The sequence below is a fragment of the Strix uralensis genome, chromosome 12 (assembly GCF_047716275.1).
Source record: "Strix uralensis isolate ZFMK-TIS-50842 chromosome 12, bStrUra1, whole genome shotgun sequence".
NCBI classification, from domain to species: Eukaryota; Metazoa; Chordata; class Aves; order Strigiformes; family Strigidae; genus Strix; species Strix uralensis.
The window spans coordinates 5339050-5362511 of NC_133983.1; the positions used below are offsets into that span (position 1 = coordinate 5339050).

General features: G+C 39.7%; 1 protein-coding gene across 5 annotated transcripts in view; it reads left to right on the forward strand.

The window, feature by feature from the left end:
* Positions 1-15890, forward strand: part of SLC12A4 (solute carrier family 12 member 4) — a 50893-nt gene extending 35003 nt beyond the window's left edge. For 4 of the 5 annotated variants that reach the window (XM_074881893.1, XM_074881894.1, XM_074881895.1 and 1 more), the window contains 14 exons: positions 1517-1574; positions 3030-3204; positions 3645-3763; positions 4256-4354; positions 4687-4806; positions 5534-5638; positions 6646-6814; positions 7906-8101; positions 8777-8946; positions 9124-9255; positions 9355-9462; positions 10599-10783; positions 13466-13599; positions 14719-15890. In XM_074881893.1, the coding sequence (XP_074737994.1) occupies positions 1517-1574; positions 3030-3204; positions 3645-3763; positions 4256-4354; positions 4687-4806; positions 5534-5638; positions 6646-6814; positions 7906-8101; positions 8777-8946; positions 9124-9255; positions 9355-9462; positions 10599-10783; positions 13466-13599; positions 14719-14810 (1862 nt within the window). In that variant the 3' untranslated portion in view covers positions 14811-15890. The remainder of the gene's footprint in view (positions 1-1516; positions 1575-3029; positions 3205-3644; positions 3764-4255; positions 4355-4686; positions 4807-5533; positions 5639-6645; positions 6815-7905; positions 8102-8776; positions 8947-9123; positions 9256-9354; positions 9463-10598; positions 10784-13465; positions 13600-14718) is intronic. The other variant, XR_012630586.1, reaches the window with a different exon arrangement.
* Positions 15891-23462: the final 7572 nt, after the last annotated feature.

Sequence of the window (23462 nt, forward strand, 5' to 3'; positions counted from 1 at the left end):
TATTATTTTTTTTCCCCCTTGATTTCTAACAAATTCATCTGATTTAATGCTATTCTGTGATTCTTAGATACATCCCCAGCTGGCATGTGTGGAAGTGTTACAAACACCATGCTCAGTAGCAAGCTCCACGTAGCTGTGAATGACTCGCTGTTTCCTGCCTGTTTCCACTGAGCCTGGAGCACTTGATTTGCAGAATATGAAGATGTTCCTTGTACCAGATTCATAGGTGCTGAGTGTGTGTTCAGAGGAACAGCCTTTGTCCCAGTCGAAGTTGCTGGTTTTTGTATGTGGTTAAACTCTTCGGGGCTTAGGGCCACAGGGGCTTTGCTTAACAAAGACTGTCTTAATCTCTTCTCTCCTGCTAGAGAAGAGATGAAGCCACGGTCTTCCAGCTTCATCTAACTGTTGGTGTCCTAAACTACAGTTTATCAACATAGGAGATTAAAAAAAAGAAAATGCAAAAGGCAATTAATGAGCAAGGACTTCAAAACTTCTTTGTAAGAGCTTTCTGAATAAATCCCACCCAGAGGGCAGCTGGCTGAGATGGTGACTCTTCTGGAAATTCTGCTGGTTTGAACCTGTTTTTTCCCAAAACTTGCGAAGCTGTAAATCAGGATCCCAGCTCACTTGTCGCAGCTTCTGAGGAGCACGGCCTTTTCCAGATGTTACTCTGGGACCTGACCCTGTATCAAGAAATCTGCATTTCCTATGAACGTAATAAATATTGAAACAGGTCACAGATGTAACCCCGGCTCTAGTGTTAAAATATTTGCAGCTCAAAACTTACTTTTGTGGTGGGTAACTTTATATGTAGATATTGATACGCCACCCAGTGGAAGGCTTACAGCATAATTTTTAGGAGTGATCAATCTTTCCCCTTTTATTAGTCTTTGTATTTTACAATTGCGTTTCAGAGGTAGAGGGTAGAGTTTAGGATTTAACCAGTCATGTAAACTTAAATCACAAGATAAAGAGTGTCAGATCCAAAAAACCTGAAGTATTTTGTACTCCCCAATGCAGAAATAATACAGTTTAATAACAAACCCAATATTCAAAGACTTATTAGTGGTGTGAATGCTGTCAACAAAATGAGAAAATGCAAGGTAATGGTTTGCTATATCTTCAAAATATCTTCAGACACAAGAGAAGGAGAGAGGAAAGAACAATACTTTAGTATCATTTCTGCTCTATACCAGCAGATTAAATTGATGTTTACATCTAAAATTATTTCCTTTGAAGTTATCTCCTTTATTGTAACATTTCAAAAAGTTAAAACTTAACTAAGTTAAAAACTTAGAATAATAACTTTATCACTTTAACATTAGCAGGTATATATGAGTAGTGAGACATTAATTTACTCACCAGCTTTACCACGTACTTATGGAGATCCTGCACTGTCAGTGCCATAGGACAGAGGCACTTTGAAAGTATTGAACTTCCTACAATACTTTCTGTGCTTGTTTTTGTCTGCCACATCTAAATAAATCCTATTTCCTTAGCACACTCTGTACTCCAGACTTCAGTTGTGTATTATTATTTGGAGCCTGCATAGAAGGTGTGGTCCTGAGAGATAAGTAAGTTTTACAGCTTTAATGCTCTCCTTTCTTCTTTTTTTGCAGGGAATGTGTGTCTCACCACCCCTGCCCCCCCCCGCCTTTTTTTTTTTTTTTTTGGCTTTTACTCTTGGGTGCCTTTTAAAACCTACTTGTATGTAAATTGTAAACACTATTTTGGGAATCTTCTTGTAATTCGATTTGATATTTTCTGGCATGGCTCCCTCAGATTTTCTATCCCATGTCTTAATTCCTCCACCCCACCCCAACCTATTTTGTCTTGTGTTGATGTACCCTTTTCAGTTTCCAGGGGTACTTGTTCAAAGATCAGATCCCTAACAGTAAACTATAATAAACTATAGATTTATACCTTTTCTTTCTTTTCCCTAGAGAAGCAAGATAGAAAACAACAAAAATTCGTTCTTTTTCTTTTTTTTTTTTCCTTCTCCAGAGGAGCCTTTATTTTTTTTTTTTCTCATTTGTTGTCCTCTTTTTGTTAATTACTGAGTTTGGCAAAATTACTCTTTGCAAACTGCTTTCTAGCTTCGTTGCCATCTGAGGTACTACTACTGATATTTTATAAAAGTACTGGTGACATCCACACTGTATGCCAAATAGCTGGAATTATTTCAGCCTACAGTATGTTAGCAAATAATCTTTCTTGCGCTTGCTGACCATGGTCCCCTAAGTCAATGACCAGTATAATGTACATTCCCTGACGTGTGCCAAAGAAAAAATCTTGAAAGTCAGGCAGATAGCACACATCTATATCTGTATATGTTGTATTGCTCCTAGTGGTATTCATAGGAAGAAGTATTTCCTTGTAGCATTTGTGATTATTTTCTTGCATAGAAACCATATCAGATGTCTGTAACTGGACAAAGTTTGGTATTTGGTTATCTCCACCGTTGAATTATTAGTTATCAAACATTTCTGTCTGTAAACCCAATAACAGTGTTCCCAGTACTAGAGTCTACAGGTGCTTTTTCTGAAAACTTCCCTCACATTGATGGACTCTTTCCAGTGGAGAAGCAGTGAATTGCTTGTGAATATAATTGTCTGGGGGGGAAAAAAAAAAACAAGCCACCAAACCAACCAAGCAACCAAAAAAAACCCCAAAGTCTTCTGTAGGGATGCCTGATACTGAATTGTGTTGGGTGTTTTAAACATTAAACTTTTTTTTTTTTTTTGTTAAGGACTGCATCTTTCTAGGTGAAAGTAGAAAATAATGTTGTGATAATAACATAAGAGTTTTATAATATATAATCAAAAGAAAGTTTTCAAATTGTTGAAATCAGGTTGCAGACACTTCCTATCTGTGTATTAAAAATAACTGAGATTGTTTATTACTTCCTGTATTTCCTACTCAAGAAAACGTATAGTATTTAAATGACATCTTAAAACAGACTGAGTAGACCAAGTGTGAGTGTCGGAATACTTCTTTGAATATGAATGTCTCGCTGTTCCTCTCTGCAGGTACGGCGATGCAGTGAACAAGAACTTAGTTGTGGGCACCCTTTCCTGGCCCTCACCGTGGGTCATTGTGATAGGATCCTTCTTCTCTACCTGTGGAGCAGGTTTACAGAGCCTTACTGGAGCCCCCCGGCTGCTGCAGGCCATAGCAAAGGACAACATCATTCCCTTCCTCTGGGTTCGTACATGCTAAAAAAACCCCCACCAAAACCCAAAAAACACCCTCCAAAAAAAAGGCATTCTGTACATAGTAATTAAGCAGCTATTTGACTTTTTGCTCTTGGAAATTGGATTTATTTTCCCTAGTTTGCCCAGTGTTGAAGTGAAGGTCAATATCTTTTATTCTAATGCTTTGTTTTCTTTTGTTAAAAACTAGGAATGTTTTTAAAGGAGTTTGAATAGACATATATGGTCATTCATTTTATGAGGAAGTCTGACATCTAAGTGAAGCACAGAAAGCCATTAGAATAATTTGACTCCTTGCTCTAGAGAAAATAGTGTGTAGGAAAATTACTATTGTTTTTTAAAATGTTTTCATTTGGTTTTGTTTTTTTTTTCCCCCTCATTATAATCTTATGAAATACTTGGAAGATATGCTTAATGTGTCTGTTTCTTCAGGTTTTTGGTCATGGAAAAGCAAATGGTGAACCAACATGGGCTCTTCTGTTAACAGCATTAATTGCTGAGCTGGGAATCCTTATTGCTTCGCTTGACATGGTGGCTCCAATTCTTTCGATGTAAGAAACAGGGTGGTTGCTATTTAAGGGAGAAGGAGGGAAAGAGCAATGCTCTCTTGAGTTTGGCTAATTTGATTGTCTTCCAGAACCCTATCTTAAACCAGTAAAGCAAATTACTGGAGCCTCAGTTCCACTTGGATTATTTGTATGAATTCTCTGACTTCAGGCTCTGCACATAAATCTGTTTGTTTCTGCTCTGGAGTATTCTGTGAATAAATATGTTTTCAGTCTTGCTGGATTGTTACTTTCTTTGGGAAGATATTATTTTTATCACAGAACAAAGTGTTGATGTTGTGGATAGATCTAACTTGATCCGATTAAAAAAACTGTTCTAGTTTATACTGATAGTTCAGGCTAATAAAAATCAGAAGGATAGTCACATGTGACAGGGCAGCTGTATTTTGACTGTAAATCATTCATGTGATTATAATATGTGCCAGAATCTATAGGTGTGTGTGTACTAAAAAATTTTGTGCTTTTTTGCTTCTGCAGGTTTTTCTTGATGTGTTACCTCTTCGTTAATCTAGCATGTGCAGTACAAACACTTCTTAGAACTCCAAACTGGCGGCCTCGATTTAAATACTATCACTGGTAAGCAGAAGGCCGGCACGCTCAACGCCTAGTTTGTAATCTGCAGTGTGGGTTTTGGCCATGTTTTATTTTTCTGGAGATCACTTCTAGACAAGAGCGCATAGATGTAATATTCATAGTGGACCAGACCCAGATATTTAATGGCTTGAGAGTTTCATTTCAACAACAGGATGTTAAAACTGTTGGGGTCTGGGGAGATTCCTTGGAAGCTTTACTTTCACTACCAGTTCAGAATAGGCAATTTAAATTAAAAAGAGCAAGATAATAATTGAGGGGTTTTTTTTAAGCTTTTCTACCCCACTACTCACTAGTATCTTTGCTTTTTGTTTTAGGGCCCTCTCGTTTTTAGGCATGAGTATTTGCCTGGCACTGATGTTCATTTCATCTTGGTATTACGCTTTGGTGGCTATGCTTATTGCAGGCATGATTTACAAGTACATTGAATACCAAGGGTAAGTAATAACTGGATAGAAAAGGGTAGGAAGGAGATTGGGTCTATTTTTTGTGAATTATCTCTGGCCTTCACACTTGGAAAATGAACTGTTCAGAGATACGACTTAGAGGGCTTCCCTTACTGGTTAATTTTTTTCATTGTTTTACTTTGTCAGTGCTAAAAAAAGCCCCTGAGTGCATTGTTGTTAAGCCTCTAAAGGTGTTTGGTGAAACTTGAGAGTCACAGGAAGCAGAAACCCTGCTTGGGATCTGTCCTTCTGCTATCACACATAATTACTTCAGGCCCAGAACAGGTGAAGGCAGCCATCTTATTCCAGTTTATCTGGTGCAAAGGTCTGTCTAGAATAGTCCTTGAAAAACTGAATCTGCAGGTTAGGTTGCCTGTGATGGTTAATATCTGATGGAGTCAGACTGTAGTATGGCTGTATAACTTAGTTTTAACAAATCAGGTATTGAAATATCTGATGTTTGTTTATACTTGGGAGTGCTGATAAACACAGAATGGTGGTGTCGTGGTATACATTTGACTGAAACATTTGTAGTTCTCTCGTGTGATGTGTGGTATCACATACATACATGTACAAATGATACACAGCATGCATCACATGTATGTTTATCATATTATTAAACTCATTGTAAGGTAATGATTTCTCTACAGCATGACTCTAAGTGTGCAATTAAGTGCTCATGAAACCATATGTTGGCTAAATTGTGTGTTCTTCACAGTGCGGAGAAGGAATGGGGTGATGGCATCCGAGGTCTTTCACTCAGCGCAGCAAGATATGCCTTACTCAGGCTGGAGGAGGGCCCTCCACACACGAAGAACTGGAGGTACTCATTTTAGACTAATAAAATGCACTGTCATGATTATCTACTTAAACTTAAGGAATTAAACTGGAATCTTAACACAATGCTTTTGGTCTGCGCGAATGAATTTAAATGCCCAGAATATTTAGGAAAAAAAAAAAAGTTGTTGAGTCCGCAGTAAGCTGTCCTGTCACTGCCCAAGCCATCCTGTGTGGGCCCTGTATGGGCAGAACTTCTTGTGTCCTTTGGATCTTTAATTGGACTCTGAATTGGTGAATTCAGAAGTGGAACTTGGGGAAACTGTGGAGGTTGCTGAGTACAGAGGTCCAGGGGCCCATGGTAATTTGCAGTGGGGCACAAAGAAGTCACTGCTATCATTCTAGGGTTAAAAACTGGAACATTTCTCCCTCTGGCTTTGTGTGTTGAAGACAGATGAAGTGGGCAAGAACCCTCCTCTCAGCTATGCATCGCACAACTCTTAGGCTCTGAACTACAGGAGCAGGAATCTACCAAAGAGAGTTATAAATCTTTTTATATTTGCTCAACCATAGCTTAAGAGCAAAAATAACTGAATTGATGTGTAGCAATACCTTAAGGGACAGAAAGCAGGTGGGATCTGTGTTTAGATGAAAATATTCCTGTTTCCCAACTGTTTGGCGCAAGTATACAGATAGATCTGGGAGGACAGCCTTGCAGTATGAGCACAGTGTCTGCTCTGATAGTACTTAAAAGTGCCTTGAGAATCAACCACGTAAATACAACACTAATGCAAGCCTCTTAACCTAAGTACATGAATAGGTTTTATGACTATCAAAACAATGCAGCAGTAGAATTCCCTCAATGCCTCAAATCTGCTTTGAATCAAGAGAAATAAAATATTAATTAAAAGCCCTCTAATGTGTGAGATACAGAAAGAATGTACTGTTTCAGAGTTAATATTCGAGCACAACTAAAGTAAGGAGAGGCAGTTTTTTAAAGTGTTTTTGTTAAAGCATTAGTAAAAAATACATTCCCTTTTTTATTTTCTCCAGGCCTCAGTTGCTGGTGCTTCTGAAACTTGATGAAGATTTGCATGTAAAATACCCTAGATTGTTAACATTTGCATCCCAGCTGAAAGCTGGTAAAGGTTTGACTATCATAGGATCAGTGATCCAAGGAAATTTCTTGGAAACTTACGGAGAAGCCCAGGCTGCTGAACAGGTCAGTGTTTTAAACAAATTGCTAAAGTAAAAAGGGGTGAGTGGGTGGATAACTTAAAACTTTCATAATAATACATGGGAAGAAGCGTATCAATAAAGCTTCCATAAAGTATAGTTGAGTAGTACTACTACAGCTGTTCAGTAAAGGGCTTGCAAACATGTTTCAGCTGTCAGTTGTGGCTTTGCAAGTATAAGATCAATGCTTGCAACTTGTGTGAACAGCCTTACTGCATAAAACTGTCTTAATTTATAAGAAATAATTACTATGGAAGTTTATGTATACTGATTAATGGAGGGAAGAGGACTATTTAGTTTTCTGAACATACCAAGAAACATTTCAGTAACTCAGTTTTTAAAACTTAGCAAATGTGCTGTCTCTTCAAGTGTGGTGATAAATTCATTACAAAAAGCATTGAAGGATGGTCCTGAAAATTTGTTAATAAATCATTTCATCATCTTTACTCTGTAAACATGACATCATAGCTCTGTTTACATCTGTATAGTATTAGCCAACACATCACTGTTTTCGTCCTCAGAGGCTTTTTATACAGGAAAACTGTTATAAAGGGAAAAACTAATTCATAGGCCTATGTGTTGACCAAGTTTGTTTAGTTTTTAAACAAATAAAGGGTATGGTATTCTTGATAGGTGTGATGGGTTTGGAGCTTATATTTGTAAATTGAACATAATAACACAGCATGTTACATAGAAATATGAAACTGGAAATCCAAATGAAGTTAGTTAACCTTAGGTTTAAAAAGGTGAGTGTTTTAGGATTAGAAAACATAAAGTGAGATATCACTAACTACCACTATGAGTAAGAGATTATAGCACAAAACAAAAAACGCTTATCTTGATCTGTTAGAAATCATTATGTCTGGAAGGGAACTATGTGTGTTTTAAACAAGTAGCATTCACAGTTAGTGGGTGTTTTCTGTTCTGTTCTATTAAGGAAAGTGGATGAGCAGAACTTTGCCTTGAAATGTGTTTTACCTGTGGACATGTGAATCAGGAGTTTACGCTGTAATCACATGATAGAGAAATATTTAAAGATCCCTTTGGCTGTGAGATTTTTCCTTGTCTGTCTTGCAGACTATTAAGAATATGATGGACATTGAGAAGGTGAAAGGATTTTGTCAAGTAGTTGTAGCCAATAAGGTTCGAGAAGGAATTGCCCACTTGATCCAGTCCTGTGGACTGGGTGGCATGAAACATAATACTGTGGTTTTGGGATGGCCGTATGGCTGGAGACAAAGTGAAGATCCAAGGTCATGGAAGACCTTTATAGGTGAGCTTTGAAGGTTCTGTGTGATCAAACATTGTGAACAGAGATGTTTATTACACACGTGGTAAACACAGGGGATTTTAACAGAATCCTTGTGAAATTGGTTTTGATTTTTAGTCTGTTTTGTCTTGTATTGATTGCGAAGTGGATAATTTCTCGCAAAACTGCTCTATGTTTGAAATATTACTTGTAGGTAAAAGACCTATGAAAGATTTTCAAATATTAATCTAGCAGCTAAAATTAATCTTTCTAATGAATGCTTAAAAAATTACAGACTTGAGAGATACTGTTTTTATGGCAAACTATAATTTGTTTCCTAGATAATCTCTGTCTTTCAGAGGTCCTAACCTATTCATGTCTCTTCGCTAACACTTTCCTTGCCTATATTCCTGTCCTTCCCCTACAGTCAAATTAGAGCAGAGCAGATGCTTTATCCTCATACTTAGCTTTGAAGATTGCTGCTTTTATTTCAAACATGATTTCAGGCTTGTGTTCCTGTAAGTCTGCTTTATCCTACCTTTGTTATGTGGTCCGACCTGTCTATACAAGCCTTGCTATACACTTTTTTTAATGTAAGTGATGACTTTTATGGTTTGCTGACATTTGCTCAGTGAGTGACTTTTTTTTTAACCATACGTCACTCTTTCAGAATTGGAAGTTTCTTCTCCTTTTTGGCAGGTACTGTTCGCTGCACAACTGCAGCCCATCTGGCTCTGCTGGTTCCCAAAAATGTGTCTTTCTACCCCAGCAACCATGAGCGTTACAATGAAGGCAACATTGATGTGTGGTGGATTGTGCATGATGGAGGCATGTTGATGTTGCTTCCTTTTCTTCTCAAACAGCACAAAGTAAGGAGCTAGCCAAAGAATGTTTGTCACCCATCTCTTCTGTGTGCATTAGCTTAAAGGAACAATATCTGGTATCAGAACCTGAATTGATAAATGAGAGTGGATATATTGATGAGTTTCTCTTTTGTAGAGCAATATATTATTGGTTCAAATACCGAGTTTACGTTCCCTCACCAGGTTTGGAGAAAATGCAAAATGAGAATTTTTACTGTAGCTCAGATGGATGATAACAGCATCCAGATGAAGAAGGACTTGGCTACTTTCCTCTATCAACTCCGAATAGAGGCAGAGGTAGAAGTGGTAGAAATGGTAAGGGATTTGAGCCCGTTTTTCACTTTATGGTGTAAATGGTGGTATATAGTTATGACTTGATTACAAGCACAATATTTTTTTTTCTTATTTCTGCAGCACAATAGTGATATCTCAGCATATACTTACGAGAGAACTCTTATGATGGAGCAGAGATCTCAGATGCTAAGGCAAATGAGACTGACAAAAACAGAGAGGGAAAGGGAGGTATGTAATTTGTGGTTGATTATTGTGGTTTGCTGAGGTGGATGACACAAAGTACCTTCCTAGTAGTGTTTTATATAGCTGCTGCTTAAATTTAACTCCCGTGTTTTAAAGCTGTAAGGAAATACTGTTAGTGTAGCTTTTTTGTTTTCCAAAATTGCATGTAGTCATCGAATAGCCTGACTGTGCTTGCAAAACCATGCTAGAAATTACTTATTTTGGGGAAAAACAATGGCAGTATGTACGCTGTAGAAATGATTTGTGTGTTCCCCTTGGTGATGTAAGTGATACTCGATGACTTGAGGATGTAAGTCTCAACCCATTCTTGACCTTGGTTTTGCTTTATATGGATTGTCTGGGGTTTGTTTCATTTTATAGTATATCCTGTTTTCCTACTGTAGATTTAATTCCAGTTTGGACTGTTAGGACACATAGCTATGCAAGGTGCAGATGATGTAATTTTTCTGCATGTGTTTGTCCAACTTTTTTTGTTGTCACTTTTGAGTCAGCCTTGTCCATTGTTTCAGACCATGTCATGATGTGAGCCTAGACTGTCTTTTTTTTCTTGTGTAGATGCAGGCCTCTGTTAGTCCAAATCCTGCACGGCTTACACCCATCAAAACATGGAGGCTTACAAGAAAGCTGGAGAGGGCCTTTTTATAATGGCATGTAGTGATGGCACAAGGGATAATGGCTTTAAACTGAAAGAGGGTAGGTTTAGATTAGATGTAAGGAACAAATTCTTTCCTGTGAGGGTGGTGAGACACTAGCACAGGGTGCCCAGAGAAGCTGTGGCTGCCCCCTTCCTGGCAGTGTTCAAGGCCAGGTTGGACTTGGCTTTGAGCAACCTGGTGTAGTGGAACATGTGCCTGCCCATAGCAGGGGGGTTGGAACTAGATGATTTTTGAGGTTCCTTCCAACCCAACCCATTCTCTGATTCTATGAAAACTGTTTAAAGACAGTTTGGTATGTAGTATTATTGACTAGGGTAGATGCCTGGTATCAGAGCTGTCCTAAAGGCTAGGTTGGCTGTACAAGATAAAGGATACAATGGAACAAAAGGTCCTTCACTGCTTAAACAGAACCTGAGAACGTAAAATAAAGTCCCTGAGTTCACCTTTCATTCATGTGCCCTCTAGGCTCAGCTGGTAAAGGACAGACATTCAATAGCACGTCTGGAGAGCCTCTACTCAGATGAAGAAGATGAGGGGGACCCAGTTCCTGAGAACATCCAGATGACCTGGACAAAAGAGAAATGCGACGCTGAGAAGCGGAACCGAGGCAGTGCTGTGGGAAGCTTTAGAGATCTCATCAGCATTAAGCCGTGAGTCTTGTCTAAATCAACAGCTTGCACCTCCTGAAACTCTAGATGTGCTGTGCTTTTATTATCTTTTGTCTCCTAATCCTTGGTTTAGACTTGCACAATAAACGTTGAGACCTGACTACTGAAAGACAGCAGTTAGCCTCCTGAGAAATCTCTAACCAGTTAAATGTGGCACACATCCCTCAATATTTTACTTGATACAGTCAAATTCTAAACTGAAGCTGTTAAATCCTATTATAACTTTCCCTCTGTCTCCCAAATACCTCAACAAAACACACAATTGAAAACCAGACTGATAATTTCACTATCTAATGTGTAGTGTGGATGTTTAACACAGCAAGGAAGAAGCTGTGGAGATGGTGATGAATGACTGTGAATAGAATATGCGTATGATAAATCCCTCTAAGACAGACTTGTTGTTGAAGGAGCACTGACATATAACAACAGCCTTAGTATTAGCATGTGTGTATCCCTTGAATAGGCTAGAAGTAAAGCTCTCTTTTGGCTTTGTATAAAAATGTGTGAATCTCCTGTGACCTCTTTGGTGTACTACATCTTACACGAAGAGTTCACTCAGTCAGTTTTGCATACTTGGCAAAGTTCCAGATTTTTCGTCCTGATAAATCACTGAGAATTCAAATCTGTTTTAGGCTGAATCATACTGTAGAAATTCTGCTGAATTTGGTGTTAACTACCTGTACTTTTTCCTCTTCCATGCTTTCAGAGAGTGGGAAAACTTGTAAGTTTGTTATTTAACTTAGAAGTACATTAAGATGGTTGAGAGGGAAGACTCAATTTTCTCATCTACAAGCAGGAAAACTACATCTAATTATGGAAGAAAAGAAAAGGAGTTAGAGTTGAGCAGTCTTAGCAATGTTTTTAAAGGGAGCAGGATTAGGCACTTAAGCTAAGTATCTTTATAAATAGCACATAACAAACTACAAGAGTTGTCCTGACAAGAACTAAGTCAGGATAGAAAACAATTACAGGTCTGAACCTATTTTCTTAAGCAGAGTATGACACACAAAGTGGGAAACATTACTCATTTAGACAAGCTCTTGTTCCACAACACTGCTCTGATGTCATTTCTGGCAGTTTCTGGGCACCAAACAAACCCTTTCTTACAGCCTACACCTTCAAATCACTGGGGAGATGCCGATTTTAAATGTGACTTTAGAGAATACCAAACCTTAGTTTTCAATTTCTTTTCCAAAACTATATGTAGTTAATAACAGTATATTGTTTCTGTTGCTGGCTTCTTCCTTACTTCCTGTAAATATAATCTGGCCTCTGTGTTGTCCCTGGCTTTCTGAAGCTGACATGGTGAAGACAGAGGATGTCCTTGCTCTAAATCAAATAAGAACATGAAATAACAGAGAGGTGACTCACAGTGGGTAGATTGTGCTGTTAGTATAATATACATTATTCTTACTATTACATCTTCTATTTTATATCTATATGAAATATTTCTTTGTGAACCTAAATATTTGCAAGAGCAGCAAGGTTACTAAAGACTTTCATTCATAACATGTAAAACTGAATTAACAAAACTATAGATTCATATTTGATACGTTTCTACTAATACTTGTTTTTAATATATTAAAATGAAGAAAAAAATTGGAAAATCCTCAGAGCTGCAAATATCTTCTCCCTTTGATAAGTCTATTTTTGTATTCTTTTTCCTTTTACATTACCAAAATAATGGTTGATTTTCTGTAGGAAGGAAACATTCCCTGGCTCAAAATCCCCAAAGGATACTTTCCAGTTCTGTTCCTGCATGAATTGGTGTTATTTTGTGATAATGTAGTCTTAATAATTAATCCTGTTACCTCTCAGCCTAGATTCTTAAGGAGCAGAGGCTTATGAGATCATGCTGCATGTATTCCCTTCTCTCCCATAACTTTTGAACCAAGTGGCTGCTCAAATTTGAAAGCATGATTGAGATTTTAAAGATACTTGGGTCATAAGTGTTTCTTGTAAATAGCTGGGCAGAGAGGTTGATTAGTGCCCAGCTGAAGGAGAGGTTAAAATCCTTACTATCCACCAGAAAAGCCCCGTAAGCAGGCATACATTCAGCCGTTTGGAGGCTGCCTTCCAGCCTATGGATCTGTAGCAAACCAAGCTTTCTCTGGAGATGTCAACTGCTGTTCAACACAAAAAGACAAGCGCACTCGTGGCAAGTGTGGGCTGAGCGCAATGGTACCAGTCTCCTACTTGGTTCCAACAGGTCTCTGAGAGAGTTTCTGGTACTGAGTGCAGAGAGGTGCATGGTCTGGGCTGCTGTGGGAGGGAGGGGATCTGGAGAGGCTGTCCGAAGGGAAGGCTCTGCACTCACAAGTGTCCACAGTCAAAAAGCATGTGCCCTTGTGCAAATGTGTTTTAACTTCTTATGCAAGACTAAATCATCTTTATAAAAATATGCTTCTTGAAGAGCAATATAACTTCGTAAACTGGAGACTTGACTGCAGGGATCTTGAAACCGATGGATTTAGCTGTACCTGAAGAACTCTGTGAAACCTCTTTTGTATCTTCATCATTAAGTTTGAAAAAAATTACTGTGTGCTGAGTTGACATTTCACAGGGTATTTAGGAGATATAAGGTGTGCTTTTAAGAGCCTTTCTAATAATTCAGTTTTCAGAGGCATGTTTCTAACAGTAAGTCTGAATGTGCTTCTTCTACAGGAACCAGTCCAATGTCCGAAGAATGCACACAGCAGTGAAGCTAAATGAAGTTATTGTAAATAGATCCCATGATGCCAGACTTGTTCTCCTCAATATGCCCGGTCCTCCAAAGAATACCGATGGTGATGAAAACTGTATCCTTTCAGGCAAGGCCTGGTCTACATAGAAAACCTTTAATCTGTGCTCTTGAATTCATTTTGTTACAAATACTGTCAAGCTGTAATATGTGACAAAGTGTCCACTGAGTGGAGGGTACTGGCTTGTGGCTGTTATGTAGTAATTGTTTAAAGTAAAAGTTGCCACTGGTTGCTCTGGAAGCCTTGTAGGTTTGAATTCAGTCATGTCTAAATTCTTACTTGATTTTATTTATTTATTAAATTTAATTAGATTTATTTAATTTAGTTCTCAATAGTGGATGTAGCAGATGTTTAAGAAGGCATTGACAGCAGCCAGCGCTCTGGGCAGAGCAATGAGTGAACTCGAGTCCTGAAGGAGAGGGCGTAGCTTGGGCATAGCTCACACCTCAGAATCTGGGAGCTTGGCTCCAAGTGCAGTGCTCTGCTAAGATTAAAGTTCAAACCCACAGTGTTAGGCACTTAAAGGGATACTTGCACCATGCCCCTAAGCAAGGCCAGAGCTGAGGGTTGTGATCTGGTGAGCCTGTTGATACAGCAGTTCTTTGTCCACAGCTGCTCTTCAGCCTTGGTTTGTAGCATTAAATTAGCAAGCCTTTCACTGGTCTGTGCCAAAAAAAAAAGTCACAAATCTCAGACCAAATGATTATTTTCTCCTAAATCTATGTAGTAGTAGTAACGGCTGTTTCACAACAGTGTGCTGGCCAAAGGAAGGATAAAAACATTCCTCTTGGCATAAGGGGGTTTCAACCACAGCTGTGACAGCTCAGGAGAGATTTTAAACTTGAGGTTATGGGTGAGGATGCTTATTTCTCCACCCTTCCCTGGAGAGGCTGAGCCACAGTGGCTGAAAAACAGTCAATATTCATGAAGAGCAGCTGGGAGGGAGCGTGACTCTGTAGACTGGTGCCACCAGCATCACTGATGTGCTAAGGTTTGGGCAGTGGCGGGTTCATTTTGGAGCTGGCTGACACGGGGGCAGCCCCTGGTCTTATCTCAGAGACGATGCCCCTGCAGCCTCCCAGCTACCAAAACCTTGCTGCAGAAACCCAATACAGGGGCTGATCACTGTGTGTTTGGGTTTTGGTATTTCTTTTGTCCTTGACTTTACTGAAACAGACATGGAGTTTCTTGAAGTCCTGACTGAGGGTCTGGAGAGAGTATTACTTGTTAGAGGAGGCGGCCGAGAAGTCATCACAATTTACTCCTGATTTAGTACAAGCTTCTAACGCTGGTCTACATTTACCTTCTTGGCGATAACGGACATTCCAGTTTTAAATGGAGAAGAAAAAAAGGTGTTTTGCCTAACTTTCTCCTCATCCAGTCCTATTCGTTGTCTTTCCATTTGCAACATACATATCTTTTGAGATTGCAGTATTGTTACACCATCCAATTAGCAACATAAGTTAATTGTGAAGTTGCCACATTATTCAGTTTCTGCTTTGGTACTCCAGCATTTGTGCATGTAGTTTTAACACTAAACCTATTTTTAGTCAGCACTGCAATGTGCAGTATTTTTAGTAACTGTATGTAAAGTTAGGACATGAAAGCCAGTTACTGTAAAAAGATTTTAAAAGCTTTTTATATTAGGTTTGGGGGATAGAATTACATTATATAGCAGCTAGTTTCTGCTGAAGTTCAGCTATAAAGCATTTTCTAAGAGCACACTAAATTGTAAGAGAGGACTGAAAAAAAGCTTTGTTTTTCTGGGTTTATTTCCAGAACTAAACTCTCAGTATTGGATAAGAATTTATACTTTTAATACATTTATTGATAGAGATTTAAATAAATTATGTTGATATAGTTGAAATTATGTATGTAGCTTGCTACAAATTGTGTTGCTTCTGAGACTTGAGGTTCTGTGAGGCCAGATCCCTATTTATTTTTGTATTTATTTGTCAGAAATATTGGATACGCTGATGCAGACTGTTTAGGATAACAAAGATCTCACAATAAATTTTGACTCATCAGTGGATTGAAGGACCAGTCCTGTGCAGTTTTTCCATGCTTTAAATTTCTTGCAGACCATCCATCAAAGTACATTGAGCATGTTGGAGTCCCGTGTGTAGAGCCAGGTGCTATGCTGCACGCACAGCGATGGGATTGCACTTGCACAAGTACAGGGGACCTGCTGCTTCATTGTATGCTTTATGCCCTTAGAGGAAAGAGAAGAAAAGAAGACCTATATTAACCAATAAGTCTCTGGAGATTTTATCAAGCCCATTAAGTTGTACTTTATGTACAGAACATTCGTATTTTTTCAATAAAATGTTGCATACACTTTGAACCTATTCTCTGTTCTGTGTGCTATGGTGAATTCCCTAGGAAGACCCTCTCTGTCCTTCCCTGTGCGCCACTGCTGTGATCTGACTTCAGCGCGTCAGCACCAGTGGAACCGCCGCGTGAGGGGAAGGTGTGAGGGGAAGGCGGTGGGGACGTGTTGGTGCTGGCACAAGTGCTGCATGGAAGAGGTGCCAGCTGAGTCTTTAAAGCTGCCTGGTGGCGTGTGGAAGTGAGTCAAGGCTCCCGGCTCTGGAGTTACTACCATGTGTAATAGCCAGGAGGAACGCCGCACCTGTCGACTATGAAATGCAAGTCGATACCCCTCAAGATTGCCGGCTGGCTGGGAAAGTGGAACTCCCATACACGGGACATGTGTGTGCGAACCTCCGTGGGATGCAGTAGTGGTGTGGGAAGAAAGGTGGGGACTGACACATTCCTCTGACCCATGTGCCTTTGCTAGTTAGCATACTAGTTCTGTCAACCCTGTTGTGATAGTACTCCTGGTTGTTTCACTGATAACGGCAATGACCAATTTGTGAGACAGAAATCTGAAAAACTATTCAGGCTTTTATGTTGAATGACATAGTAAATGTTTTTTTATAAGGTATTTATAGCTAAAGCCTAAGTCTGTTCTCTCTGCGAAACAGGACATACCTGATGGGAGCAGGACGGTATTAGTGTGTGCAAGATTCCTGCAAGACAATAGCCAGGAAACAACTCCAGGGTGCGCTCTCTACTGGATTTTTATTTTATTTTTTTTAACCAACAGTCTTCGCTTTTTTTTTTGGTTTTGAAAACCAAAATTCATTTTCACATTTTAAAACCAAGGGAAAGAACAAAACTTGCTTATTTGTAAATAGAATTTTTACATCTTCAGAGGACAGAGTAGTGGTATGCAAGTGTACAGCAATCATGACAGTTAACACCTATTTGCAGGCATTCTTTTACAGGAGTAATAAAGTTTCTGAAAACTTTTTTATTCCTCAGACTTTTGTAGTTCTAACTGAGATATTAATTTTATTTTACCAAATGTAAACCTCTAATATAAACATGCTAAGAAATACATAAATTTACTGCTTATGAAATTTTATGCTTTTGGATGACCTAACTCCACAAAAGCATCTCAGTGCCATCTGTTACCTGACCCAAGTAACCTGTTTGTGGCTTTACTGTGTTTTTAACATCAAACCAAGTGAATATCCTTCCAGATGTTTTCAGAGGTGATTCTATGCGATGTGAATTAAAAAAAACCCTAATTCAGCATTGTGTGGACCCCAAGGATTTTATAAGCTCCCATTATGTAAGACTTCTCTATGAACAGAAGGTTCAGAGTAAGTGGCCTACCCCAAAGGGCAGAGTCTAGGGGTGTGTGCTGGTGAAAACCAAGTAGCATGGAAAAAGTCGTGGAAGAAAAACATCAGGAAAAAGGTAATTTCTAGTTGAGTCAGCTTCTGTGAGGGTAACTGAATGGTCACCTTCCCTTCCTGTCCCTCTGCCAAAACCTTTTTTTGGTAAGGAGATGAGAATGTTGCAACTGTAATGCAACACACCAAAGTTGATTTGAGCCCTTTGTACACAGGTATAGAGAATTACACTTAAACCCTCTACGCTCTAGTTTTAATGATGAGTGAGGTATTTAAAAAGCCCTGCGGTGGCACGAAGATGTCCCTGTGCTTTCCCCCCCGCCCGCGGGCTGTGGGGGGCGCTGGGCGGGCTGTGGGGGGCCCTTTCCCGCCGCCGGGGCCTGGCCGCTGGGGCCCGGCAGAGGGCGCGCGGCGGCCGCCTGGCTGGGCCCGGGCCTGCGGGACCCCGCGCCTTATCCGGGTGGTTTGGGTAAGGGCAGTTCTTCATTTGACTTCTAGATGCACTGACAGGAAATGAAACGTGAAAAATTAAAAATTTTCCGTTTAAACAATACATCCTCCTCCCCTGTCCCCATTTCTCATTTTCTCATCTGCGTCATCCATAATGTTTGCTTCTTCAGTAGTTCCCTCGGGAAGGGAAAAACTGCCTCGTGCTGTGCTCCGGAGGTCAGAAGTTCTCATTCCTTTCTGGAGCAACTATCCCCCTGCACAGGCACTGGCCCAGGTCTGTAGGCAGATGCTGCCCACACAAAGTGCCTCTTTCCCCCGGGGAGAGGTACCCCCTTGCTCCGGATTTGCCATGTCGGACAGCAGCACTCAGAGCTACAGGGCAGTCCAGCAGGTTTTGAAGAAAATTTCCCATCATAGTCACACTCTATATTCCAAGCTCAGGCAGCTCTTCGAACAGAATGCACCCTGTCAGTGGGCCATCAACTAAAATGGAGTCTATGATCGGCAACTTCTGTCCAAAATTATCTCTCTGCTCTTAAAATAATGCAGGCAGGCCTCTTGCTGTTGGGAAAAGTGTCATAAGGGCATGTCTCTTCCTCTAGCTGGGGAAGGTGCCTGCCAGCCGGGCAGATACCGCTGACTCCTGCCAGGCCTGACGTCCATCCCTGCTGTCAGTTTCTGAAGCAAGCCTGTCCCGGTACTTCAAGAAGTGCACTTATTATGTGTGATGGGTGAAATTGGCTGAGCAAACAGGACAATTTCAAAAGAAAAGGGGTACCTGGCTAGTGCTGTGTGGCAATGGGAGGTGTCCCTAACTTTTCTCTGCACAGGGCTTTGTCTGAGGTTCTCTTTCACTTCTCTGCACCATCCTGTGGGGCTCCCAAGCTAGCTGTCAGCGCTTGACACCGTGAGGTCTGAGGCTCTCCAGCTTGCAATGATTTCTGCTATTCCCTTGCAATGTCAATCTAGATGTCACTACTGAAACAGAAATGTGGCAGCATGGCTCACAGAGATGGCATTGCTAGCGGGTTAATAAGAAAGTTAGAGACCTCAGGCAGAGACTCAACCTTTCGGAGATCTGTGTCACATGCAAGTAGGCCAGTGATTCTATGATGATAAAAGAAATGTAGGAGGGAGAGGATGGGACTGTATGCTACACAAATCTCATCCATTATTAAGTGAAACAAAAATTGATTTATCTCACCAAAGTGTTTTTACAGAATTGCTAGAAGACAAAAATACCAGCTGGGCCACTAATCTTCTAGGTGAAGGCAGTCAGGATCTATGACAGGATATTCTGGGTTAGATTCAACAGGGAGATGAAAGCAGCAATCTACCGTTTTGATGCATAAATATTCAATGCTTCAATACTATTCATCTGTTCCCTTTCACTCAACCCAGGAGGTGCCTATGTTTCTGCTGTCAGATATGCATATAACCATTTCATTCTTGCTCAGCATTCTTCTCAGCTCTAATCTAGGGAATTTCATGAAAGGTTTTGAATTGCCATAGCTTGCTACTGCTTCTGGAGGCAGTCCTGCCTGCCCTCTCCTGCTGCTTCTCGTGTTTTCTACCTCTGTCCACGTTGTGCTGGCACAAGTAGTTGCACAGCCATGTCGCAATGGGATGGGACCATGCCTTTTGGCAGCAGTGACAAGTTATGCCTATTTAAACTACAGTATTGGATGTGAGATAAAAGTTAAATGTCTGGCAAAGTCAGTCCTCATAAAATGCTGCATTTTAAGAAGAACCAAATTAGGCAATTCACTACGTATTTTGCCTGTCAGCTAGGAGATGTCCTCTTGATGTAGCTTCTCTTGCCGATAAAATACTATTGTCCCTACACCTCCAGACATAAGGCAATCTCCAAGGTTCAAATACAGTAAGGCATTGGAGGGGATTTGAACTATAGCTGTCACAGTGTAGGGAATGCGCCACATATGTTCTTAGTGACAGGGTTCAAGAGAAACACCAGCTTCATATTTTTGTAAGATGGGATTGGCCTGTGCTTGGCACTTCTGCAGGAGGTCAGTGAATCTGAGTGAAGGTAAGCTCTTTCCAACCCGACCCAGACATTTAACTTTCAAAAAGTGCTACCCTTGAAAAGCTCTTCTCTTCAGCAGACTGAAGCATAAGTGCTGAGATGAGTCTCTCTCAAGAGATGCTGTTTTCCATGTCTATTGTACACACTGTGACTTACATTGAATGTGCGTGGTTGTATATGATGTTGTCAATGCTAAAGAGATGTGGTCCCTCTCTGACAACTTAGTCCTTTGTGATGTGCGTCAACAAGAGGCAAAACCAGCAGCCAGCAGAGCATGTGAATGAAAAAATAGTTTGTAGAAATAGAAAAAGAAAGAATCTAAAGTCAAGAAGTTTATGGACTGATCTTGATTATTGCTCCTCAGTTTCTCATAATCTGTTTGTGGGAGTTCATTTTTGGTTGGGTCTTTCAGATGTCAGGCAGTTTACTACTTCTACAGAAGACCCACTCTCAACCTGCAAGCAACAGTAAGGACTATAAGAATTGCAGCTTACAACTGAGAGGCATAAATTCAAAATTCAGGACTTCATGTAGGTAACAAGGTGGCAAGTCATATAGTACTTTGCCAAACTTGCCTGCTTTATACAGCTGAATACATAGGATTTTCTTGTTATGCATCTGAAACAATCTCCTAAGTATAACAATTAATTTTGTTCTGCTTTTAAATTTATGGCTATGATTAAATACCTTGATTTACTTTCTATTAAAAAAAAACCAACAACCAAACAACAAACCAGTTAATAAGGAATCAATTGCTGAGGCTTTAAAAAAAAAAAAAAAAGAAATTCACCACAAAAACATTAAAGATCTAAATGGAATATGTAAATAGTCCCCATCAAAAAAAGCTGGCTACAATCAGGACTGAATGTATTTTAGTTGGCTCCTTTCATGTCCTTCACTAGGGTCCATACAAGCTGTTCCCACAATATAACTCTTTGTGGCTTATCTGCTCTTTTCTCTTTCAAGGACAAGTACAATTAGCTTCCTCAGAGGCCAGCTGTGCTAGGGGTGAAGCATGGCCCTGTTTATTGTTTATGGACTTTAAACTAGCACAACTCTTGTCTTGTCAGAGTGGCTTCAGCTCTGTTTTTCATAAAACTGTGTTTGGTTGGGCTCCATTCATTACCATTTTCAACAACTTGCTTGCATTTATGGAGATATTTCTCACCTCAAAAGAGCTTATTGAAGTGGTTGGCCAGGCCAGCCAACTAAAACGAACATACTGAAAATAAAAAGCAGATGAGCTTTACTCCAGCCTGTCTTTTAGGTGGATTCAGTTTAACTCCCATGCCCTGTTTTTCACACACTAAAGCTAAAGCTGTGTAACATTCTGCTGTGAGCAAAGCTTAGCAGTTATATTGTTCCCAGAGTGGTGCATGGCTTCTACCATGTTTTTTTTTTTTTTTCTCGGATTTTGAAAACTACTCCTTTAAACAGGCATGATTTACTCCTTGTGTGTGGGAACAGAACACTCCCTTCATCTACTTTCTTCTTTTTTGCCAGCTGTTATGTCAGTAATTAATGGAAACCGACATAAAATCCACATCATTGGGTAAACCAGAAGTGTTTTACCTCACCATCTCTACAATCAGGCCCCATATCTTAAGAATGCGTACTGAGAATACATAACATTGTCTTGAAAGTCAATACAGCTACATCCTAATATGGCTAAATCTGATTCTGATGTTTGCATCTTCTGCCATCTCATGCAGAGAATTCTTTCTAGCTTCCCCTATAGGCTGTACCTTGGGCACAATGGCAGCCCAGAGTGGCGGCTTTGGAGAAAGTAGGTTATTGCTTCTGTAACAGTTAGAGATCTTTCACTCTGAAGGCTCCTTGACTCCCATGGATGTAAACCTATATGCAAAATCAGTGAGATTAATTCAAAATACTGCCTCTGATCTAAAGCCCATGTCAATTTTTGTGTTGAAAACTGTGTAAGACAGATGTAGTTACTTGAAATGTGTTTTATGGCTGTAAAGACTAGTACTTGTTAGAGAGGAGGTGGAGGAAGGATAGGTATGTGAGATGAGAAGGCCAAGTCATAAGTTTTAGACCACATGCCCTCTAAGGCAATGGATTTATATCCCTGCAATTTCCCCTCCCCTTTAGCTTTCCTCTAATACCAGGAGTGCTGTCCATTTTCCTGAAACCCTCATTCTGCATGAAGTTAGAACAAAAATGACAATAGAAGTGACAGAGGTGCTCTTTACTATTATTTCTGACCTACACAGAAGAAGCAAATCAGAAAAAACTTACTGGGAGACTGAAGTTAGAGGTAGTCTTATTTCTGTTTTAATTCAGCTCTGTCAGTGAAGACTGCAGAGAGGCCAAATCCTGTTAGAATTCACAATGCTTGTTTAATCGGACATTTATGATTATGCCAAGAGTTTAGTCTAGTGGGCGTGTATGTGGGGTGTCCTTTTTCATGCTGCAATTCAGTGCTGTGGGGTTGCAAAATGCATAAATTTTTTTGTGTATGATTTTATAGCTAATACAGCAATGTGCCAACATTTATCAAGTTACATTTAGTGTTGCAATCTAGTTAAAGAAAGGCAGTTCTTAGAGCAGAGTCTGTAAGGAGGAAAAAGTCACTCCTGTAATCTCTTCAAAGTCTAACCCGATTAAAAGACTGACCCTTCTCACACCAGGCTTAAGTATCAAAATCTAATTAGACTCTTGTTACTAACCATATGTCCACAATCAAATCCTGGGTACTACAACTTGCCTGTCAGTATTTTTAGGGAAACTCAATAATGTCTTTAAATTGGGCATACAGTGGCAAATTTTCTAAGTAGTGGAGGGGGCAAACTGGAAAAAAAAAATTAGAAGTCAATAGTCCTACAGATAAAAGGTTTAGAGAAAAATGTCTACATATTTTAGAAAAGTTGACCTTTTCTTGATGCTGACATTTCTTTTGCTTTAAGGTGTATCTCACAGATACCAAAATTGGCCAAGAAATTGATCTCATCTTTGTAAGTAAAGAATTAGACATGCTTCAACCCCAGATGTCCAAGTCATTTTATATACCGGCATCATCAAAGAAACCCATGTCAAACACTCACAAAGAGACTCCAAACCTGCTGCGTTAGGGTACCTAGCCAGTGTCATCTATAATTTCTTGGAGATAGTAGAGCTCACAGAAGTTGCTGAACTCCTCAGGAAACAAGACTCAGATGTCATCATGCTAGTCTGGGCCAATTTTTCAGTTAAATTTTGGAGTTTAAAACGAATGCTTGATGTTCAGTTTAAAATCAGAAATGACTGCAAATGTAATACTGTGAGTCTGAGTTACTGGATTGAAACGGAATTTGGATGAAAATTTTGCAGGCCAAGGGCATCTCCACAGGTTATTCATACCACAAATAAACCAAAAAAGAAACCTTAACTAGCCAAGGGAAGAGGCTAGAGTTTTTCTTATGTTGAACTCCTCTCCTCATCAGAATTACACTTAACAACTTTATTTACTAGCATAAACACATGGTCTTTCATACTGCTCACTTTACCATTGAAAACCAAATAGACAGCAGCAACATAAAAACCCAGCTTCTCTTTCAGTCAGCAGGTCCCATAGACCCATGTTCAAATAACCACTCTTTTCAAAAGGACAGCTAAAGCATGCTAGGTTTAATGTTGTCTTTGTTGCCGTACCAGGAATGTGAACTAAAACTCATCTCCATCATTGCCTGATGGACCATGTACATCCTCAGGGAGAACTTAAT